General features: G+C 31.0%; 2 protein-coding genes and 1 long non-coding RNA gene across 3 annotated transcripts; 2 read left to right on the top strand and 1 right to left on the bottom strand.

Moving 5' to 3' along the window:
- The first annotated feature begins 869 nt into the window (after window positions 1–869).
- On the top strand, window positions 870–17,705 carry LOC116766953 (uncharacterized). Its single transcript, XM_061521592.1, has 31 exons — window positions 870–983; window positions 1,411–1,664; window positions 1,751–2,019; window positions 2,093–2,248; window positions 2,325–2,645; window positions 2,711–2,894; window positions 3,017–3,255; window positions 3,529–3,718; window positions 3,839–4,025; window positions 4,290–4,387; window positions 5,357–5,536; window positions 7,009–7,193; window positions 7,414–7,581; window positions 7,675–7,815; window positions 7,881–7,965; window positions 8,443–8,640; window positions 10,243–10,548; window positions 10,620–10,894; window positions 10,966–11,121; window positions 11,196–11,513; window positions 11,622–11,805; window positions 11,894–12,132; window positions 12,486–12,666; window positions 12,841–13,027; window positions 13,104–13,201; window positions 13,312–13,491; window positions 13,617–13,801; window positions 14,119–14,286; window positions 14,750–14,890; window positions 15,063–15,138; window positions 17,502–17,705. Coding segments are annotated over exons 1-31 (5,754 nt in total). The 5' UTR covers window positions 870–982.
- An 839-nt stretch (window positions 17,706–18,544) lies between these two features.
- LOC116766717 (membrane alanyl aminopeptidase-like) lies at window positions 18,545–25,163 on the top strand. Its single transcript, XM_032656776.2, has 15 exons — window positions 18,545–18,638; window positions 19,435–19,891; window positions 20,457–20,615; window positions 20,717–21,031; window positions 21,117–21,300; window positions 21,397–21,638; window positions 21,713–21,902; window positions 21,987–22,179; window positions 22,299–22,399; window positions 22,644–22,820; window positions 22,899–23,083; window positions 23,176–23,343; window positions 23,506–23,649; window positions 23,727–23,796; window positions 24,713–25,163. The coding sequence occupies exons 2-15, from the start codon at window positions 19,437–19,439 to the stop codon at window positions 24,914–24,916; spliced, it is 2,787 nt and encodes a 928-aa protein (XP_032512667.2). The 5' UTR covers window positions 18,545–18,638; window positions 19,435–19,436; the 3' UTR covers window positions 24,917–25,163.
- On the bottom strand, window positions 21,064–24,140 carry LOC133318939 (uncharacterized). The gene is made up of 2 exons (XR_009752671.1): window positions 24,021–24,140; window positions 21,064–21,481 (listed from the first exon to the last, which is right to left on the bottom strand). It is a non-coding gene; the product is annotated as an uncharacterized LOC133318939 (long non-coding RNA).
- Window positions 25,164–25,201: the final 38 nt, after the last annotated feature.

The following is a 25,201-nucleotide window of genomic DNA, read 5'->3' on the forward strand; positions in this document are numbered from 1 at the left end:
GACTTTGAATGCGATATAAAGATGTAGAAACGACTGAAGGTGATCACAAATTGGTTAAAACCATTCCGACTAGCCTTTGGGGAGTTTGAGCAGGAATTGCACGATTTTATTTCATAATTTCCTTTATTTTATCGGACAAGTACACGCATAATGAATATCCATCCTTTTGCTGTTATAACAGACGCAATATGCCTCTCTTTGTTAGTATACAGTAAAACGATTGGAACAGTTCGCCAGCGGCTGTATTTTCTTTCATTTACAATTTTGAAACCTCCAAGGCAAACCAGCTACCTGATGGTGAGAGTCATTACCCAATTAATCAAAAAATTATTCAATTCGTATAAATATACATTTCTGGTAAGGTTCAATCAATGTTGCGATTAAACTTTCATTAAAAAAGTAATATGTAATAAAAACGATATAAACATAATTAGAATTGTAACCTGCTGCTTTCGGGACAGCGGTTCGAAACTCGGATCTTCAATACCAAACCGAAAAAATATGATAAAACTATTCATACAGAAATTATAGCGTTTTGAAAAATACATTTTGAAAGTAGCGTTTGTGATAGCTTCTGAAATTTTGGGGTGGATATACTCCATTGGTAGATAGTATCTATGCAAAAACGCAATGATGATGATGTATGTATGATGTATGATGACTGGAAAAGTTGATATGATTTGCGATGTTGCTCACACACATTGGATGTAAGTAAAAGTATAAGATTACAATATTACAAGAGGCGAAGATCTTTGGAAGCGGAAAACATTGCGCCAATCCTAAATAGTTTCGAATTGGTTTGTCATTGAAAAATTATGATAAAACTTAAATAGCAATATTTATCTGGTTCATAATATAGATTGACTGTATAAAATTTAATCATATCATCGAGTAATTTATCAATTTATTGCTTGTACTATATTAAAAACAATAAATTTTATTCATTTAATTTTTTTCCACCTTGGCGATAAATCGGTTTTGAAGTAAGTGAAGTTGAAACTTTTTTCATTAAAACTAATACTTTTACGTTATATTTATAAAAATAATTTTGCTAGTCCTAATATTATTATTATAATAAAAACATTTTAAAATAAAGGATGATGTATTCAATTTGCCTATATGATACGTTTTATAATAGTGAAAATTAAAAAGGCTTAATAGTTCCAACACAAAATTATAAGTTGATTGATATACATATAAGCAAGTTATAAACAGGTACACATTTAAATTTTACCCCACATTTCGATTACTTTATAGTAAACAGTAATGACAGGCAAAAAAGAAACGTTATTTAAAATAGAATGTATAATTATATAAACAATCGCGCTGTACATCCGAAAATCGTAGTCTCATTTTAATTACTAAAATTTTATCAATCTCAGTCTTGTCAATTTTCTTTCTTATTTCCAGTGATGTCTTTATCAGTTCTGTTAATACTAATAACCGTTACCGCTGTCACCAACGGAGATCATCCAATATGGTTATCTGATATAGAAGAAGAAAATGTCTTTTCCGCTAAATCGTCCTCAAGAAATTTAGAAACAGTATATAGACTACCAGTAAATGTGATACCACTAGACTACGACGTGTACATTGATTTATATTTTGCTGAGAGATCGGACAGGCCTTTTAGCTACGATGGTCGAGAAACGATTATTATACAAGTATGGAAAAGGATAATCAAATACATAATTTTATATTATTATTACTATTCAAATATGTAATTAGAAAAAATTATTAAATGTTTTAGGCTGTTGAAGCAAACGTAACTAGCATAACATTACATTCTAATGTTGACGAGATAAGTGAATGTAGATTAACAAATAATGGTGTTGCGGTAGCGGTAAATGAAATAATTTACAAGCCACTGTATCATTTCATGATATTAAATTTGGAAGAACCCTTGAATGTCGGACAAAATTACACACTTTTTATAAGTTATATGAGTACTATGAATGAAGGTCCTATGAAAAGAGGAATCTGGCGAGGTTGGTATACTGATAATAATGGAAATGAAAGGTAAGTAAAATCTTTTAAAATCTATGAAAAAAAAATTATAAAATGTTGACAGTTTTTATTTTTATTTTTATAGAGTATACGCCACGACCCATTTTCAACCGTATAATGCTAGACAGGCATTTCCATGTTTTGATGAGCCTCTTTTTAAAGCTGTTTTCAAAATTCACTTGTCCATGCCTAATAGCTATACGGGCACGTTTTCTAACACCGGCATTGAAACCAAAGAAACGTAAGTATTTTACTTAATTCTAAGCAGATATTTAATTTTAAGTTATATTTACTGATTTTTGTTTTTTTTTTTTTAGGTTAAATAATACTCGTATTCGTTACAACTTCTTTGCAACACCTAAGATGTCCAGTTATTTGGTAACATTTTTAGTTAGTGAAACATTTACGGTTATAGCTAGTGATGAATCTTATGAACCAGCTATAAGGATCATAGGTAGATCAAACACTGTTGGTCTCGGTGATCACGCTTTGGAACTTACAGTGAAAATGACTGAATATTTTAATGACTATTTTAAAATACCGTATTCGAGTCTTCACCCACATTTAATGAATGATCATATATCTTCTCCCGATTGGGCAAGTGCAGGAACTGAAAATTGGGGGATGGTTAGCTACAGGTAAGTGATAAAACCCTCGGAAGACAATAAAATATTAAGGAATTTAAGGGATTGTATGTTTTTAGAGAGTTGTATTTAATTATTGACCCCCGGGAAACCATTATGTCCGTTGAACATTACGCTACAACTCTCGTGTCTCATGAGCTTGCTCATAAGTGGTTCGGGAATTTGATCACCTGCTTTTGGTGGAGTAACACTTGGATCAATGAAGGTTTTGCAAGTTATTTTGGATACATGGCAGCCCATCAAGTGAGTAGAATGCTATTTAATGTTTTATTATTATTTTTAAGTTGATCTTAGGCCTACCTAAATATATACATATTATTTGTTAAAATAAGTGCAGAAAATGAAGTAAGAAACTATAATTTCAGATGTTTCCTCAATATGAATTGGACAAACACTTCAATTCTCGTTATCTCCAGACAAGCCTCTCATTTGACTCAGGCGCTTCTACAGTTCCTCTCAATTACGAAGTAAATACGCCAGCTCAAGTCACTGGTCACTTTGGTACGATCAGTTATTCAAAAGGTGCGGCAGTGTTGAGAATGCTGAGTAATATGATCAGTCTCAAGACTTTTCAAAAAGCATGTCGTTACTTTTTATTGGACAAGTAAGTCACTTGTAGTACAGTAATTTAATATTTTTTACAATCACACAGACTGCTCTCATTGATTCCTGAGTGTAATTGACTATAAGCTGGGAGTAAAATATAGACTCGATTACTCTTCCAATATGTGTATGTATGTATATCATTTTAATATTAGTATCAGTAATCCGTAGTATCAAATTAAGTATGGCATCATTTTTGGTACACCATTTTTAAAAGTATTTAAAACATTTTTTTCTTATTATAATTGTTGATCTTTTTTATTTAACGTTTTAGCCAGTATGAACCAACCGATCAATATCATTTATACAATGCTTTTAAAAAAGCAATAAATGAAGACAGGTCTCTAAGTGAATTCCCTAACTTCAACTTTACCGATTTTTATAGAATTTGGGTTAATGAACCTGGTTACCCTATTTTGCTTGTAAATATTGATCGTAGAAATAGCGAAATTAGTTTAAGACAAGTAAGTGGATTTCTAATAATGTAAATTTAACATTATGACTTCACAAAGAACTCATTAAATTGAATAAAATACTTATTATAATACAAAGCTCTTAGAATATTTTGTTTCTTTTATTCACAGGAGAGATTTTATATTAGTCCATCAGTTGCTCCAAGTACGTTAATTTATCCTATACCCATTAATTACGCCACTAAATCGACATCAAACTTCACAAATTTGAAACCTACGTATATGATGACGTCTAGTCATGCTGTTTTGAGTGAAGATGTTGGTGAAGAGTGGGTTATATTCAACATTCAGCAACATGGTAAATAGTTAAAGTTTTTTTTTTCAACATACGCGTACTCTATAAATACATGAATTACAAATTAGTTACATTTATAAATAAGAACTAATTTATTTAATTATAAAACATATAAAACTAAAAGAATTTGCTATACCAAAACTGTCTTATTTATAAGACATTACGAAGATTAAAGTGATAAATAGAAATTATTATGTTATAAAATAATGGATATGTGTCGATAACTTTATTTTAATATATTTTCTGTCTTTGTTTTTGTTCCTACAGGACATTACAGGGTACATTACGATGAGAAAACTTGGAATTTAATATCAGAGGCATTGTTGGCTGACCCTGATTCAATTCATTACCTCAATAGAGCTCAGGTAAATAACCAATTAATGAATTCAGGAAAATAACAAATTAATAAAGGCACACATACGACCCGAAGACGGGTACTTCCCCAATTATAAATAATCGCAAAGTAGCTCCATTGTGTTGGTTGGGAACTGGATGAGAGGTCCCAAATCGGGACTCCCGATGGGGATTTCTAGATGTCTGGACGTTCAGACATTCTCACAGTTTCCAAATCAAGCCCTGACGGGCAAAACAAGTATGAGCGTGTTGTTGTACTATAATTTTTAAGATCTGTTTAACTTCCATCCTACATTTTAATCTTTTTCAAAATAATTAAAATAGTAAGATAAGTTTAGGCAGTTCATGAGTCCAAAGCTAAGACAGCTGAAAGGCAACTTGATATTATGGTGAAAGCACGGCAGTAACTTATTCCGGGACAGCTTTTTTATCTTTACAAAGCAAAAGTTTGGTCATTTGTAGAGTACAGTTTTCACGTTAGGGCAGATGTTCCCAAATGTCACCTTATGAGTTTAGATTCTGTGGTGAAACTAGCAAAAAACTTATTGGTGAAAATGGTTGCTTAACCCCAATATAGTCAGAGTTAAATGCAGGCGTAAAATAGCCAGTCTTTCGTTACTTTTTAAAATAAACTTTAAAGGGATCCGCACAAAATGATATTAGTCCATTTCATCAAAAGTTAACCGGACTTCAACAACTCCATTTAATATCTTCCTAACATAAGCATAAAGCAATAATTTTTTCCTTTTACGAGGCCACAATAATGAATTCAAATAATTTCCCTGAATCAATTTTGTCCTATTTCCAATCTGAAGGTCTTCAAGGAAATATTGAAAAGGCTTTTACTGAGATAATGTATTTACTATATAAGGTTACACTACTACTTATCACGATAGGAAGATAACAAACCACTATTCAGTTTTAATAAAAAAAAAAACAAATAAAGAAGATGAGTTTTATAATATTCCTTTTTTATATAGGTGGTTGACGATGTCTTTGCTTTAATGAGGTCTGAAAGGATGACATACAGTTTTGGTTTTAAAATTTTAAGATTTTTACGGCACGAAGAAAATTATCATGTTTGGACGGTGGCCATTAGTGGATATACTTGGCTTAGAAACAGAATGAGAGAGGTTCCGGAGAGTCAAAAAATTTTTGATGTGAGTTTAAGTTTTAATTTCATATATGGGGTTTTCCAATAGGGACGCTTGAACTTTGACAGCTGATTGCGGCCATGTTGTTTGAGTGACAGCTGTCAAATGCAGTGTGTTATATTCAGTCCGTCCTCCCAAACCACCATGGCAGGTTACAGTGTCGAGCAGCACGTGCAAATCATAAAATTGTTTTATGAAAATGGGTCTTCAGTTCGAGCAACGTTCCGCGCACTTCGCCCGTTTTACGGTCGCGATGATCGTCCTGCCGACTCGACTATCCGTCGATTGGTGGACAAATTCGAGTCAACCGGGTCAGTTAACAATCAGCCGGTTCCCGTGCGTCAACGTAACGCGAGATCTGCCGAGAATATCGCCGCTGTGCGCGACAGTGTCCTCGAAAACCCGCGGCAGTCAATTCCGCGTCGCGCACAGGAACTCGGCCTTTCGCAGACGACAACTTGGCGAATTTTGCGTTGTGACTTGAGCCTGCACCCGTACAAGATCCAGCTGACCCAAGAGCTCAAGGTTAATGACCATAGACAGCGCCGTGTGTTCGCTGACTGGGCATTAGAGCAGTTGGAAGTTGACGCCGATTTTGGCAAAAAAATCATCTTCAGCGACGAGGCGCATTTTTGGATGAATGGCTATGTCAACAAGCAAAATTGCCGTATTTGGGACGAGACCAATCCACACGAGGTTCACCAAGTGGCAATGCACCCGCAGAAAGTGACTGTTTGGTGCGGATTTTGGGCCGGAGGCGTGATTGGTCCGTATTTTTTCGAAAACGATAATGGTGTGGCCGTCACCGTCAATGGTGAGCGATACCGGTCGATGATAACCAACTTCTTTTGGCCTGAAATCGAGAATATGGATCTGGACAACATGTGGTTTCAACAGGACGGCGCTACGTGCCACACAGCACACGCTACGATGGAAGTTCTGCACGAGCAATTTCTGGACATGGTCATCTCGCGCGGAGGCGACGTGAACTGGCCACCGAGATCGTGCGATTTGACCCCGCTGGACTTTTTCTTGTGGGGTTTTCTTAAGTCGCAGGTCTATGCCAACAAGCCGCAAACCACCGATGCCCTCAAAGTCAACATACGCCACGCCATCGATCAAATACAGCCCGATTTGTGCGCCAGAGTCATCGAAAATTGGACCTTTCGTGTGCGCGCCACCAACCGAAGCCGTGCCGGTCATTTGAATGATGTCATATTCCATACATAATGGGGTCGATAGACCTTCCAAATAAAAAAAAAATATCTTTCCTACATGTATTTTTTTTTTGCATTTCAAAGATCAAGCGCCCTTAATGGAAAACCCTATAGATTGGAATCGAATGTCTATTAATGACTTGTTGTGATTTTGACCATGATTTTGAATAGGTTCTCATGCATGTTATCTTGTTTTTCATATTATATATTTTAAATCAATTTAGGAGGTATTACCATCATTATTACACTTTAATTTTTTAGTCACACATCCTTAGTTACATGGATCATGTTATTAGTAAAATTGGTTACGAACCTTCTTCTGACGAAACCACTACAGTCACTTTGTTAAGACAAGAAGCTTTACACTTTGCTTGTAATATTGGCTTAGAACAATGCGTTCAAGACTCCCGTGCTAAATTCTTAGCTATGAGAAATTCAAATGCTTGGTAAGTACGTCACACGCATCTTTAAAAGCTATCTTTTAGAAATTTGCTCTTAGCTCGATATTTTTTTGGGGCATTAACATAAATATTTTTTATAATTTATTAAAAGTGCATTATTCTGGCATTCATTACTATTTCTTAAATATTAAGTAAAAAGCAAATGAAAGATCAACATTGCGTCTATCACAAAAAATCCCATTATATGTTAATTACAAAACTGCAGGATTGATCCAAGAATTCGACGTCACGTTTATATAACGGGTATTAGAGAAGGAGGACAGGCAGACTTTGATTTTCTCTTAAACAGATTCCGAACATCGAATTTTGCTAATGATCAATTGGAAATGCTCAGAGGCTTGGCTGCTACTAAAGATCAAAAACTTTTATTTAGGTATGTCTTAAACCAAGCTATACAGAATGTCAGAGGGAAACGATAACAAATATGTTTTTATATCGATCATTATAATATTTATGCTTTTTTTAGATATCTCGAATTGACCTTAAAAAAAGAAGTTCGCGCTCATGATAAAGTGAATTCATTTAATTATGCGCTTCTTGGCAATAAGGAAAATGGTGCAGTAGTTTTAGAATTTGTGAAAAGCAATATTGAGGCTGTTAGAAAAGCGTAAGTTACTACAGTTTGTATTATACAATAAGGATTTATTATTTCATTATTTTTTAATTTTTTAGTTATGTTGAGGATTCTCCTGCCACGCCTGTACATACAGCTCTCGTCAATCTTGCTGCTTATCTTGATGAATCAGGTTTAACTGACGTAAGTACACAATTAATGTATGTATATGAAAATGTTCAATTCATTATTTAAGCTTCTAATAAAAACAATAGTATTCTTATTGTATTTCATTTAAAAAAATATTTAATTATATCGCTTGTTCTGCAACTTAATTTGATCTTATAATCTGTATAATAATTTTTATAAAGTTATGACTTTTATCATTAACATCCAACTAAAATTATACCAGATAAAACTTTTGTAAGTGGAAATTTTTTCTCCTGAAGCAGATTTTTAAAAATAGGGGAATTTTTTTTGGTTTATTTACATTGTGTTTATAATAAAATTATCATGTTTTTAACAATACCTAGCAATTAAGATTATATCAAAAGTCGATATCGATAAAAAAAATGCTAACAGAAAACAAAAATAATATGTTTTAGGATTTAATTTAAATAATATATATGTTATGATTATCACACAGATTAGGACATTAATACATTGTTTACTTTTTCACAGTATGAGAACTGGCTTCAAAGGGATCAATATAATTCAAGTCAATTTAGCCGAGCTATGGCTGCTATAAGATCAGCTCGTAGCAATATTGCTTGGGGGAAAACAAACGCTGAAAAGATTCTTGATGCTGCTAGAGACGGAGCGTCTGCAATAATTGTATCCACATTTTTAATCGCGGCAATGTTGCTATTGAGTGTGAATGCATAAGTTTTTCTATTTTTGAATATAAACCCAAGTTTATTTTATAATAAGACCCCATAATTTATAGACAAAGTATAGCAACAATATAAATATAATATAAAATTTAATCAATCTATGTATTAAAAGTGAAAGTTGTTAGTATGATATAATAACCGAAGTTTATTAGAAATTTAGCTTAAGTTATCTATTAAATTATTTAAACTATTTTCGAATGGACCGAAATGTATTTAGTTATTTAATAAAATATTTTAATATATAGGTTCTATATAAAAAATATTCTACATATTCCACGTTTTGCTTGTAAATACATATATAAATAAAATTACTTGATTTCTATTTTTCATGTACCACTAAGGTTATCTGCACCAACCATAAAAAAGACCAAATAATTTTTATTAATTTTTCAAAAAAAAAAATTTTATTGTCATTTATTATGGCGTAAAAAAATCATGTGTGTGTGGCTACTTTTAAAAGTTCAACTGGTTAAACTAGTTTAATAACTAATACTTGTTTTATGCAAACAAAGTTATTTCTCTCTATCAGGTTTCCCTTCATCACCTCAGAATTATGACTTATAATAGATATTGATAAATTGTACTCTTTTGTCCCTTGCATGTAGAGTCAATAAAAAAATTCAATTTGTTGAACATTAATCAAATAGAACAGCACATACTTGAAATCATGTGTTCCATCAGATATTGCATAATGATATGGTACTGAATGATGAACTAAAGTATTTCGCTACTATTTACTTTTAATAAAACAATGATCAATAAAATTCTCCTGGAAAGACAATTGATATTATATTTTATAAGCAAACAATTAAAACCAAACTATAAACCCGTTAGTGATCTAATGAATCGAAAAAAATGTAGCAGACAACGTTTGTTATCTTAAAAGTTATTTCAATACGTTAAAAACAGTTACCGATACTAAATATTGACTAGCTTAAAATTATTCTTTGACTTTCTAATATATACTGATATCGATACCTGGCACTATACGAGTATGTTATGTGTACTTCTGAGTTAAATAGTGACCCTCAGACACAGTTATAAGTAAAAATACATCAAGAATCATCAGCAAAAACTAAGAAAAAACTGATTCCGTGACATAAAAATTGCAGCGTTCTAGCGCCAAAGAACACTTAAAGAATATCGGGTAATTGGGAGGACAAAAATTCTGTAGAACTTGTTTTATATCGCCAAATTTATTTGTGAAAAAAATGTGGATGCTAAAGCAAATAGTTGGTGTTATTAATATATATAAGATATGAATTGTTTTATTATATACATTTTCTGTTAAGATAAAATAATTTGACTTTTGGTAGCAACGACATGACTTAGTTTAATTTTGTGATATCTATAAATATTTACATGTTTTTAAGGTGATTTATAGGAGATATTACATATTAATTATTGAAATATTGATAAGATAGTGAATGCGGATGACTTTCAAAAGGATCGTTTAATTCTTTTTATTGATATAATTTTGATAAGTTCACTATTTTATATAACAGTAAAGTTAAGTAGATAATTTTTATTTTGAATTAGCATTATTATCGGCCGCAAATTGAAGGAATAGGTATATTACTGTTTATAATTGTTAAATTGTGCTGCATTACTTTTGGACACCTGGAAGATTGTACACTTATCTTCTAATAATTTTTCAGGAATGGCTTTGTTGTATAAGCTGGTTTTATTACCAGCGATGATTTCTTTAGTGAAATCTGATTTTCCTTTAGATTTCGATGAACCGATCTATTTTAGTAATACCGACGAAGAAATATATCGTTTACCTGAAGATTTGGATCCCGTTAACATATTTTTGGAAATAACACCTTATTTTGAAGATCCATCGGCAAGCAAGGCGTTTACTTTTGAGGGATTTGTTTTCTTAACAGTCAAAGTAAGTTATTCAAATCACTAAATAAAAAAAAACTTTTTGTTTTCATAATATATATGTTTATTATATTTTAGGCCGTCAGAGACAACATTTCCACTTTAACTCTGCATGAAAATGTAAGAGATATTCTATCAGTAAACATTACCGACGAGTCTGGTATAACTCTAGCTAGTTCTTTTAAAAGGATTCGTGAACAGCAATTTTTAGAAATTAGTCTCTTAAATGGAACAGTGTTGCAAAAAAATCAAACTTGTAAGATTGGTATTTCGTATATTGGAAATATTAATGAGACTCCACTTTCTCGTGGAATGTTTAGAGGAAGTTATAGAGATAATCAGGGGAGGAGACGGTATGTATGTTTGTTTCTGCTTGGCTTTTTTGTATGATAAAATATACTAAGCCTTTCTTGTGTCTTTATAGCTGGTACGCAGGAACCCACTTGCAGCCGACAAATTCCCGCCAATTATTTCCGTGTTTTGATGAACCAGGGTTTAAATCAACCTTTGACATAATTGTTAATCGACCAATTAATTTTACTGAAACCTTTTCTAATATGAGAATAAAAAGTCAATCTCGGTAAGTATATGTATGTATAAGTCAAAATATGATTATGGCGAAGAAAAATTAGTAAAGTGTATTTTTATTTATAGTGTCGGAGATCGTCAGCAAGAAATTTTTCATACGACTCCTAGAATGTCGGCGTATTTAGTGTCTATTCATATAAGTGAGGAGTTTGAAGTAATTGCTGATAATAATAACTATAATGCATCATACCGCATTATTGCTAGACCCAATGCGAGGGGTCAAGGTAAATACGCTTTAGAAGTTGGTCCACCCCTAACAAAATGGTTGGACGATTATTTCAATATATCATATTATACAATGGCAAATGATATAAAAAATGACCAGATCGCCTCGCCAGATTGGGCGTCCGGTGCTACTGAAAATTGGGGATTAGTTTCGTATAGGTAAGTTATAGCTAAACATTTTACAACCATACGACAGAAATTCTAGAAATAATATGAATAGTAAATATGTTAAAAAAATTATAACAACCTTATACGTATAACTTAAAGGGAAATGCGTCTTCTTCATGAAGAAGGGGAGACAAATGCTGTCGACAAAATGACCATTGGAACTATAACAGCCCACGAGTTGGCACATAAATGGTTTGGTAATCTTATTACCTGTAGATGGTGGGACAATGTGTGGATAAATGAAGGATTTGCTAGTTATTTTGAAAATTTTGCAATGGATGGTGTAAGGAGAAAATATTTATCAGCTAACATCAAAATACAAATGCTGCATAATTCACATTATGTTGTAAATAAAAACCATTTTTTTAAAGGTTGATCCAAGCTTAGAATTAGCAGAAAAATTTATCACAGGAACAGTACAAAGTGCTCTGTCCAGCGATTCTTCAGCTTCAACCAGGGCGTTGAGACACACTGTAAATACCCCAGCTCAAGTTACTGGTCACTTTAGTGGTATAAGTTATACAAAAGGAGCTGCTTTTCTATTGATGCTTAAACATTTATTAGGAGAGCCTACTTTTAAAAAAGCACTTAACTATTTCCTCATTGAAAGGTAAAAACATTTTGTGCGAAATTATTATTTTTTAATTTTTTTAGGTGGAAAACAATATTAAGAAAAATCTGGTTGGAACAAGTTAGAAAAAAGATATTTAAATTCCCATATCAAGATAAAATAAATTTTACTGATAATTAAAATCGAAATTATCGCATATTTTTTTCATTGACGTATTGTAAATACAATTGATAACAGGGATTAACTAAATTGACTGTAGAAACTAGAAAATATTGATTATCGATTTAAAAAGATAAATTGAAACAATAACCACGGAAAGTCACAAATTTCGTTATATTTATTATTCTGAGTAACCAAAAATATATGTGACATTTGAAAAATGTTCTTTGCAGATCATATGAACAAGCACTGCCTTCTGATCTTTATAGTGCTTTCCATAGAGCAGTTAATGAAGATGGAATCATAGAAAATTTAAATATTACAGCCTTTATGAACTACTGGGTAGAAGAAAGAGGATATCCAATTCTTGACGTCAATATTAATATGGATAATGGAATCATGATATTGAAGCAGGTAAAAATAATTCTACGAGTGAACTACTTAATGTATTAAAACGCTTAGGTAAAATTGGACTAGAAAATTTCTCTTTCTCATGTTTTAAAAAATCATCTATCTATTATATAAAATAATTTATAAAATAATAAATATATTCCTGAATTATATTTGAATATCTGTTTCTCGTGTCAGGAGCGTTTCTTCATAAGTTCATCATCAACACCAACCGATCAAGTTTGGCCCCTCCCTATAACTTTTACAACGTCCCGTAATTCAAATTTTGACAATTTATCTCCAAAAACTGTTATGCTCAACAAAACAATCCAGCTCCGTAAGGATCCGGGAGAGGAATGGGTTATATTTAACTTACAACAAAAAGGTTAATATTTAAATAAATTTAAATTTTATTGAATCTCATTTAAAAACTGAAAAATGAATAAAAATGTTTGTTTAAGATTTTTATCGTGTCAACTACGATACTCATACATGGGAACTCATTGCTGCTGCTTTGAAAAATAATCGTAATAGTATCCACCGATTAAATAGAGCTCAGGTATTAACAGAATTATATAAACTTTTAATCCTGTATCTATATATAATATCCTTGTATTTTTTATATAGTCACATGTGAAACGAAATAAAAAATATTTTTATGAATTACAGATTGTCGATGACGTATTTGCTTTAATGAGATCTGAAAGATTACCTTTTGACCTTGGCTTTAGGATTCTTGACTTCCTTAAGGAAGAAACAGATTATTATCCATGGACACCAGCAATTACCGGCTTTACCTGGCTTAGAAATCGTCTTTTACATCTACCAGAAAAATTAAAAGAATTCGATGTAAGTTGATATATAATTCTAAAGGTTTGGTAATTTTTTTCTAATAATACAGTTGTAAATTGTATCTAGTATTCATAATGATGGACGTTATTTAATATGATATATTTATGTTATCCTGTTATTAGGAAATTCTTTCTAGTTTCCTCGATACAATCGTTTCTGATCTGGGGTATGATGTTCATTACGACGAGTCGATAACAAAAACCTTAAACAGATTTTACATTTTGAATTTTGCCTGTAACATCGGTCACGTGGGCTGCATCAATAATGCATTGGCAAAATTCAATTCCTTGAGAAGCAGTGGCGTACCGTAAGATCTTTATATATGTATAACTACTAAAATCAAAATACTACATAAACTGTTTTATTTTAGGATCTTTATGATATTCGTTTATTTGATAGTCATTATTATTGTTTATATTATATTAAAGTCAGGTGCGGCTAATTTCCCCTTATATCGATATTGCTCTACAATACCCTACTTGATTACGCTTCTCATAAATCTTTTCCTAATAGGTTCTATACACGCAATACGTAATATTTTGACTAACATCTATCACCTTAAAGGGAGAACAAAATGAACAGATTTTTGGTTATAACTTTATCTTGACATTTTTATTATTTTAGTGTCAATCCGAATCTTAGAAGGCATGTCTTTTGCCAAGGTGTATTACATGGAGGATACGATGATTGGAAGTTCTTACAGCAAAGGTGGTTTGATTCCAACAACCAAGCTGATCAATTTGCAATGTTAAGATCACTTGGATGTACAAGAAATAACGAAGCTGTAAAAGAGTGAGTGATAATACAAAATGAAAAATTGTTTAGCCAGCACTAACCATTACTGTTATTATGATAGTTTGGTCTAATTTTCTTATCTCCATTTAAGTCCAGATTACTTGCGATAATGATAATATTTATATGTTTTCTCATAATAATCGAAGTGATTATCAGTTACCTTCACACACATATTATTTTCATTAATTAACCTATTATTATGAAAGATAAATTCTAATAAATAACTTTCTACATGATCAGCATATTAAAGTATTTTTTTATAGCTATATAAGTTTATATGGACGACAAATCTATAATATTTTGATCATGACACTTTCAGGCCCATTGCTACTTTCTATTTCTTCCTGAGCATAATCGTATGAAGTTTTTTAGTTAGAATCTATATCCAATTTATAGTGAATGGTCGTTTTTTATTTTATGAATTAGTTCATAGGAAAATACTATTATTCATTATGTACAGATACCTTGAAATGATCTTGAGCGATGACTTGAGAGCTCAAGATAGCAGCAATGCTTTTACATTTTTGTTCATGGGTAACAGAGAAAATACTAGATACACCTTAGACTTCATGAAAGAAAGATGGGAAGAAGTAAGAAAAAAGTAAGTGTATTGACATGCAATTCTAAGTTTGTATGCACATAACATTATAATAATGAATAACTTAAAATATTCAATGATTTCTTCTTCGCGTATGATTTTATACCTGTAAGTCTGACGAAAGTTAATTAAAAGTGTCTGTAAAATACCTTAAACTAAAATTTTTACATTACAGGGTTGTTCTGCAGACATGGTTTGGAACAGTCCTGAGTAATCTAGCTGCTTATTCAAATGAAGAGGTTCTTGAAGACGTAAGTTTTGATTTTTAAATATTCTATCGTAATTATAAAGTGGAATTTTAATTTATAAGTTAATTTGTTAATAATTTGAAAGCTAAACAATTCATAAGGTAGTCATAAAAATTATGCCAAATATAATTGTTGCTGAAGACGTTTACCATCATCACTTGAAAACAGCGCTTACTTTGTAAATGTTCTTTAAAATATAGTCTAGAAGGAGAGCAAAAACATTGGAAGACCCCGTAAGCAGGGTCTTAGTTATTTTTCGATCTTCACATCCATGTCCATTTTTCTCATCAGGATTTTAAGTAACTTAACTTCACGTTAACAAAGTTAAAATAGAAATTGCTAACTTTTATATTATTATTTTCTCTTTTGTTTCTATATAAATCTCAATGTCATAGTTGTATTTTTTAATTACATATTCGAGAAACGATCAAAAGCTCTCAAGTGACATATACATGCATATGTCAGTCATGTTAATAGCTGTCGGATACATAAACGTCAGTGATTTCATTAGCAACTATTGTAAACAAAAAAGAAATTTGATAAATGAAAAGCAAATCTGAACTCAAGTATAAAATAAAAAAAAGTATATATATTTTTTTACTTATTTTTAAGCCTGCACTTATTCCGTACATTCATTTTTACCTATTTTCAGATATAAATACGCTTCTTTTTTATACAATTCCATAAAAGGCCAATCGTTAGCTAGTTTTTTTAGTAACTGAAGATGACAATATCAACCAGTCCTAAATATATTGATTTGTTTTTATATAATCATAAGTATTTAATTAATAGAAAGGTATTTTCTATGGAGCTGAAATATAAAATTGATAAATATTTAAAATTTTTATACGACCTTTAAGTAAACACCAAACAGGTATACGTTAATATTTGAAAGAACTTTGAAAATACTTACTGAAATTCCCATTTAGTTGTGTGAGACGTTTTCGTACATATTTTTTAGTTTTTATGTAAGCTTGGGATATGCTTAAAGAATTATTAAAATAAATTTATTAATGGTGAAGTTATATCTGAATATAGGTATATAAACTTTATACAGTTGAGTAGAAAACTCATGTCGTTACCAAAAATCGATTAATTTTTTTTTAAGGATTTGTGATACTAATAATACGATTAGTTTATGGATATTTTTTCATATAAAGATATAAATCATATTTGAAAAAATAAATTTGTAACAAAAAATATTAATTTAAATTTTAGGAAAATATGATTTAGGTTAAGATATAAATTTTAAGCCCAGAATGAATAATTTGTTACTGCTATAATGCGTTCAAGACCTACGACTAAATTTCTTTTTACAAACAGGTGGAATAACAGTTAAGCACTATTCACTTGTTCTTAAAAACACAATCGATTTAAAAATTATAATAGGTCAAATTTTGGAACTATATAGACGTAAGACGAAACCTCTCAGTCCTCTCAGTCCTTCGCGTTGCAGGGAGAGGAGTTTCAGCGTACCTGGGACTTGCCAACCATGTGTAGGTTTAAAGAGCCCCTATCTTGGGAGCGTTAAACGCTCACCTACATTGTCCAAGTTCCCCTCTCTACCTAACTAAATTTGAAATGAACCTACTAGGGTTGCCTTTGACGCACGTTCCAAGGATGAACTGATGTTAGTTCTTGAGAGGCCCAAGTCTTTTATCAGGTTGTAAAGAGATTTGGCTGTTATACCCTTCGCTCCTACTTCTACCGCGTACAAATTTACAACGAACCTATTCTTAGTGAGTTCGTTAGTGAGCTTGTAATACTTGTTGACATTGATGGCATGGCCTTTGGGGATGTTGGTTTCCCAAGGAACCGTGAGCTCTACTATCACAACGAGCTTTGAAATTCGCGAATATAAAAATATGTCTGGTCTGGACGCCGTCGCACAAATATCCTCTAGGAAAAGCCTAATTTTAAACTCCGTAAAACACGTTTAAATTTGTTTGATAAGCAAACGACTATTTAAGTGTTCCATACCCATGTCCCTTTAGTAATATTTCATTCACTTCATTGATAGTATTGAAGTATCAACGAGTAAATTTTTTATACGGGAGAGATTTTATACTTCTTAAGGGAAAAAAATAGAAATGAAAAAAATTCCATATAAAAAAATATAATATTATTAGATAAGATTTCGGACCTGTATTTTGTCTTGTTACAGTAATATCTGCTTAGAAACAGACATTTTTATCTCAAATTATCTGATTCAATGACTAAGATAGTTCTGTAGAATATGTCCCAGAATAATAATATTATATATAGTTATATATATCATAACATGTAGACATAATAAATATTTTATTATACAAAAATGAATATTTTTTTAATAATATACAGGTTTACATTTTAAATTATTGTTTCAGATGGAGCAGTGGTTAACCACTAACCAAGCCATAATTCCAAGCGCCCAAACTGGTTTGTCTGCTATTAATAGTGCTAGAGCTAACATGAAATGGGGAACTGAGAAAGCTGATGATATTGTTAGAGGAGCGCGTGGTTCATCTGCTATTGTGCTGCCAGCAACCATGTTACTGTTAATGTCAGCATTGATAATCTTATTATTGTGAGACAAATATAACCTAATTTCATGAAAATATAAAAATACCCCCAACGCGCTCGTTGGCATTCACTATTATAATGCTGAAATACTTATTCGAGTAATCACATGAAAAAAAATGCTAACATTATTATGGAAAAGAACTGATACTCTTAATGAGATCTAAGACTTTCGCGAGTATTCATTTAAGATAAGCTAATATTTTTCGGATTACTGCGCGTATTTTATTATTTTAAAAACTATTAACTCCCGACGTTGCGGTTACTTTCAGCAACCGTGGTCACGGTCACACATCAATAAAATACGCGTAGTAATACGAAAAATATTACTTTCATTTGACTGACACTCTTGCACTGCTGGTATTTTAACCAAATATTGCAAGAACAAGCGCAAGGAAAATTGCGCTCAAATGAAAAAAAAACACGTATCCAAATCGGTCAACCAATTTGAAAGCTGTGATGCGCATATTGACATCAAACTTATTACCCCTCTTCTTGAGTCGGGGGTTAAAATATATTGATATGTATGTATGTACATATATATACATTACATATGTTAATTGTTTTTATATAGGTCTTAGCTTTTCTGTGATACTTTGCAGGTTGAATATTGTTTAACGTTATTAATATATTTTAATTAAAGTGATAAGAAATCTGAATAAATACTTTTAATCATCCCTTGAAGTCGTTACGATATAATATCAATATTTAATTTTTAAATTTGTATTCGATACTAATAATTTAGTTTAACATCATAAAATTTATAAGGTGTTTGTAATAATTTTGTTTTTATATAAAAACTATTTATGCAAGAATCTATACTTGAAATATCGTATCAGGATTCATGGCAATGATAAGGTAAAACTTGAGATGATGTTATCTTTTACACTACAAATGCTATCAAATACATTCTGCTAAATAAATTGTCGTTGTTAACACACCAGGTATGTTAGTTTAATATTTTAGTATTAAATATTTTTTTTAAGCAAATCTGTTTTTGATTTAAGCTCATTGCATTCACATTGGTTTCATCAAATAAATTGCCACATTTTTATTTTGTTTACATAATTAATAAATATAAAATTTTAATGTCAGATATAATAAAGGATTTTTTTTTATTATTCTTAAAATAATGTTAAGGTGAAAAAAATTCTAAATAATACATAAAAATCTAGGAGCGGTATAAGATTCTTGATTACTATCATGATCGTTCGCTTCGTTCTTCTAAAAACGTACCCCTAAAAGTTCACTTTCATTCCACATATTTTAACACCAACTCCGATACTGTTACGTATTTTGACTCCAGAACTTGTTACCCTTTCTGTACACCTATCAATTCCATCAAATTCCATTTTTAAAAGTTAACTTATGAGTTACACCCATGTTTTTCCTCTAGTTTTATTTTTCCAAACTTCCTCCGCTCCGTATCTTCATAAAAAATACAACATTATATATCAGATAAAAATATATAGTTCCAATATACATATTATATCTTATGTTAGCTGTGCACTTCTCCTGTTTGTTAAAATTTTAATTCTTTCTTGTTATTTTCGCTCTTAATGATAAGATCACCTTTTGTACACTGACTTTTTATTTTGGAATATTGAGATTCCATTTTTATTTGTAATGATAAAGGTTGTAACACTACAATTTTATATTAGTTAAGAGACTTAACTGCATAAAATGTGTTTGTGGTAAGTAATAAGATCTATTATTATATATAATTTTGTATATTTTTAGCGATGATTTGGCAGACTTTATTGGCGGTGGCTTGTATCGCTTTACAGCCAGTTCACAGCGATACAAGGTATAGATTGAATACAACTATCGTGCCATCGGCTTACTCGTTAACAATAACACCATATTTTGACACCAATGATGATAGAGCGTTCTCATTCGACGGTGAAGTATCCATCACATTCGTGACCACGTCAAATATTAACAAAATTAAGCTGCATTCCCAAGATTTAATATACACTTCTGCGAATATTACTCTTAAGAATGGCAATAATATTATTGAATTAAATGAAACCAATCCTCTCGAATTTGAAGAAGATTACACCTTTGCTCATATCAATTTGGCTAGTGATATACAAGTTGGGAGTGAATATACTCTTAATATTGTTTATCAAGGACCAATAAGAACAGACCTTAATGGTTTTTATAGAAATTACTATTTTCAAAATGGTGTGAAAAAGTAAGTATCCTTTTTTTATTTATACTCAGACATTCTATTTTTATTAACAAAAATAAAATCAGCTAAATTTGCTAAATAACTAATATGGTGGAAAAAAAAAATCCAGTGGAATAATAATCTCTATTTTCTGTTCACAATTTTTAATGAGAATTTTAATTCATGATTATATATTCAATTAAAATCTGATTTGTGAATTATAAAAATAATATAAAAAATATTATTTTACTAAAATAAAAATGTTTCCATAAGATTTTTTTTCAAATATATAATTCTTGTGAGATTTGTATTGTTTCTTATCACTTTAAGAGCCAGTACCATAAAACTATTTGTTACAAGCTGATAAGATTATTTAAAGTTTTATCATATTTCCCTCTATCATCTTATCTATATGCAGTCAGAGTATAGTTCTGATACAAATAATAAGACAAAGATTAATACATTAAGACGGAAAAGAACGACTAAATTCACTAAAAATAGTATATTTTTATTTTACCAATCATACTTCGTACTTGTTATAGTTCGAGTTAAGCTATCTCAAGTAACTTATCATGTTTAATTTTTTTAGATGGTTAGGCGCAACACAAATGGAGCCCACCCATGCAAGAAAAGTTTTCCCTTGTTTCGATGAACCTGAATTAAAAGCTGTATTTACGATGTCCATTGATAGACCTGCGGAATACCAACCTTCTTTAACAAATACAGAAATTATGTCGGTTACCGAAATGTAAGAAGTTTTTTATGATACTTTTGTTTTTTTTTACGTACTTAAGCATAACGCATAATATTGACCAAAAGAATGTTACCGAAATATTATATATTTACCAGGAATAACGGATATATTCGCGAAAACTTTTACCCTACGCCGAGAATGTCAACATATCTAGTTGCATTTCTTGTGTCTGAGTTTGAGGCTGGTTCCTCAAATACCTTAGGAGCAAACGAATTGGGGATATACACCAGGCCCGATGCTAAAAATCAAACTGAATATGCCTTTGACGTTGCACAAAGAATTGTAAAAGCACTTGGCGATTACTTTGGAATTGATTATTATTCAACTAATAATCATCTAAGGCTTGATCATGTAGCATTAACAGACTTTAGAGCTGGGGCTATGGAAAACTGGGGACTCATTAAATACAGGTATTGACGATTAGAAATTGTTACTTAACAAACAGATTTAAAGAATTTTATTTTAAAGTAGTACTTCAAATTTAAAAATTTTCAGGGAATCTCTTTTGTTGTATGTTCCTGAAGAATCCACGCCATATTTTAAATACAGAGTAGCACAAATTGTGGCCCATGAAACAACTCATATGTGGTTCGGTAACCTCGTCACATGCCACTGGTGGAGCAACACTTGGTTAAATGAAGGTTTTGCAAACTACTTCCAAGATTACATGACCTCTTTGGTAAGAATAGATATTTACAAGTATTTATTGACCCTTGAGAAAGTATGTCGTTTATTGGAGAGGATTATGAGAAAGAAATTTGATTTGATAATTTAGGTGGAGCCCGATGTAGCAGCTGATGATGCACTGGTTATAGGTTCTGTATATTCAGCTTATAATGCCGATGATAATCCTGATTCTCCTGCAATCACAAACAATGATGTTAATTCGCCATCAGAAATAAGTGGACATTTTGGAACTATTACCTATCAAAAAGCTGGATCCGTCATAAGAATGATGCATCATTTAATAGGCGATGATGCCTTTAAATATGGCTTAAACTCCTATCTATCTACTAAGTATATTTTTCTATAACTTTTGTTACTTTAAAATTTAAAATACGATTTCTATAATTTTGTCTTTGAAATTTTAGTCAATTTCAATCTGGTTATCCCGAATTGTTGTATTCTGCCTTAGAGAATGGAGTAAGGAATTTTACTTCTTTGTCTAATTACGAAGGTTTTCATTTCACTGACATAATGAGTTCGTGGATAAGGCAATCAGGACATCCCGTGCTGTATGTCAACGTTGATTATGAAAATTCCTCGATTGAATTAAGCCAGGTAAAAAATAATATTAAGCAACAATCCTATCAGTTCCAGATTATAATTGTACCTAAGACTTATGTGAAACGATCTTAATTGCAGAAACGCTTTTATATAAACTCATCTTACAGTTCAGATGAACTTTACATAATACCAATAACTTACACCCTCGAAAGTAATTTTAACTTTGAAAACACGAAGCCAGCACTTATTATGGATAAGAAGACACATGTTTTGCAAATGAGCGAAATAAAAGAGAAACAAACTTTCCCTATTTTCAACATACAAGAGACAGGTAATAAAAATTAATATGTATACATTTTTGATAAAGTACACATACTATACATCCAAGTTAAAGTATACATTAAATATAAAAATACATAAAAAAATTATTGTAACATTCTTTTCTTTTAGGTTTATACAGAGTTAATTATGATATTAATACTTGGCATCTAATTTCGGAACACCTAAAGAGTAATCGAAGTGGAGATATTCATTACTTGAATAGAGCCAAGGTAAATAAAATTAATAACATATTTATAAAAATGTTTTTGAAATACTTATAGTATAATATTAAAAAATATATATATAAAATAATCTCTTAATTTGTTTTCCTGCATACTTTAAATTAATTGTAAGTTTATAGAAGAATTGAAAATTTCAAAACTCTTTGAAGTCATCTGCAGCATTTAAGACATAAAAGAAGATATCCATTTATTGGCAGTAGAAATCTTTATATAGTAATTATGTATTTTGCAGATCGTCAACGATTTATTTGCTTTTCTTTTTGCCGATGAAGTGAAATTCGAACTTTTACATAATTTACTGCATTTCCTATCAAACGAAAATGAATATGCCGTATGGAACGCAGCTCTGAAAGGTTTAACTAAACTTCGAAATTATTACATCGGTTCTGATACATTGGATTTAATAGATGTAAGTTATTTTGTTTTGCTATCAACTATGTATTTTGTTTTTAATAAGTAATAAACAAATGAACGAATTTATTTTTAGGAATTCGCTCTAGAACTATTAGATGGAGTAATTTATAGGATGGGTTATGATGTAAAATCTACAGATGACTTTAAAATATTACGGAACAGGATGCAAATATTGGAATTCGCTTGCAAACTTGGTCATCAAGGTTGTATTGACCGGTCATTGCAATGGTTTAAAGACTTAAAGAATAACGATACATGGTACGATATAGTAAAAAATTATGTGTTCAGCATGAACTCTTGTCATGTTACTAAAACTTAATAGTTTATGATTTTTGGAACTGTATTTTAAGGATTCAACCAAGTTTAAGAAGCGTTGCGTATTGCACTGGGTTGAGGTATGGAAATGATGAGGACTATGAATTCTTATGGAACAGGCTTGTCAATACAAATGTTGCCAATGAAGCTTGGATTATTGCTGATGTACTAGGCTGCTCCCAAAGGGAAGACAAACTAAAAAGGTAGGTCTCTAGAGCTATTAAATTAAATAATACAAGTGGGATATCAAGTCGAGAAATTTCTAAATGCCTTTTCACAAAATACAGTATTAGAGAGTATTCTTTTCGCTTACAGTGACAATACCTTAATATTTTAACTGTAATAATATATTTTATTTGTTTTAGTTACCTCGTATCCATGTTACTTGAGAATAGTCCGATCAAAACTCAGGATCTTACGGTACCCTTAGCGAGTGTTCTAACAAATTACAGTAATGTACCATTGGTTATGGATGAACTTCAATCAAACATTTCTCTTTGGAAATCCGTGTAAGTAGTTTTGACTTTTATATATTTAAGTCTATTGTTCCTTCGAAATAGTTCTTACAAAATGTCTTTTTTTTCAGTTATTCTTCTCTTGGATCAGTTTTGTCAAGCATTGCCTCGTCACTTCACACACAAGAAGATTTTGAAAAGGTAAACTATTAAATTAAAAGTTTATTTCAGTTAAGTTTCAGCTAAAGTTTTGATATATTTCCACATAATAATCAAATATAATATTAGCTATGTATAGCTATGTATATATGTTTTAACAAAAAGAAGAAAATATTTAATTTGAAACATTTAAAAAACTTCGAATTGATATTTATAATTGTGTAATTATATCTTAAGGTACAAACAAGAATTCTCTGCGTAATTACCATTTTCTCTATGTGTACGTTTTCGCCATAAGCCATTATCTGCCTTCCAATTCTTTCACAAACAGAGTCGATTAATGAATGTGTGCTGTGTGTCAATTGTTTGACGGATGGTCGTTTGGGTTAAAATGGCACAGCAATTAGTAAAGGTCAATAAAGGGGACGTATTAATGTAATGTAATGGGAAGTGATGACTTCACGCTGTTTTGAAACATCATTAGCATTGAGCGCTAATTGTGCAAAAAACTGAAATAAGGCAGATTCAGAACGTACTGCTAAATAGACAAAATAACTAATTTTGATGCTAGTAATCGCAGGGAACGGGAGCAAAACTATGACTCATAAAGGAAATTACGCATTTTCGATCATGACCTACCTACATTATTCATAACGACTTATAAACATTATACAAAAATATATAAAAATACGTCATGTGACACAATCTACTTTTGTTTCAACTCCCCTATTTGTGTACAATAAAAACATTTAGTCTTATAATTATATACTCTGCAATTAGCGACAAAAAATATTTCTAAATTTTGAACACATTGCAATGTACAATGCACGCCTTGAACATGTGCCAAAGGCGGAGGTGACATTGATTGTAAGGTCATTATCATGATTATAGAACGCATAATACTTACTTTGATATCTAGAAATGAAAAATAGAATTTAAAATATTTTTACGATTACAGTTCGAGAGTTTCCTGTCATCATGCAAGGAGTGCAGTGAAGACGAGGTAGCAAGTGCCAAGAACTCTTTGGCCAAAGCCAGGGCAGTGACAGCTTGGGCTGATGACCATAGGAGTGACATTTTAAGCTCTTTGAGTAACGATGCCGTAACCGCCTCGGCGTCAATAGCGTTACTTGTTGTTGGCGCTCTTTTAATTCTGTATTAAGTGTCCTCAAATTTTGTCAGATATAATTTTTTGTTTTCTTTTAAACAATTTAAATATCCATCCATCCATTTGTTTAATATTTAATGTAAAATGTCATTTTAAAGTTATTCAATATTAGTCATTTTTTTGTGATTATTAAATTTATTCATTAAAGAAGAAGAGATTCCAATCCACTATTCGATGTTAATAACATATTAATTACTACCACTACGGTCCTATCGTAATAAATTATTTTTGTTTTAAATAATCATCTTTTTTTATACGATTAAAAATAAAGGTGAAGAC

The sequence above is a fragment of the Danaus plexippus genome, chromosome 10, assembly GCF_018135715.1.
Source record: "Danaus plexippus chromosome 10, MEX_DaPlex, whole genome shotgun sequence".
Classification (NCBI taxonomy): Eukaryota; Metazoa; Arthropoda; class Insecta; order Lepidoptera; family Nymphalidae; genus Danaus; species Danaus plexippus.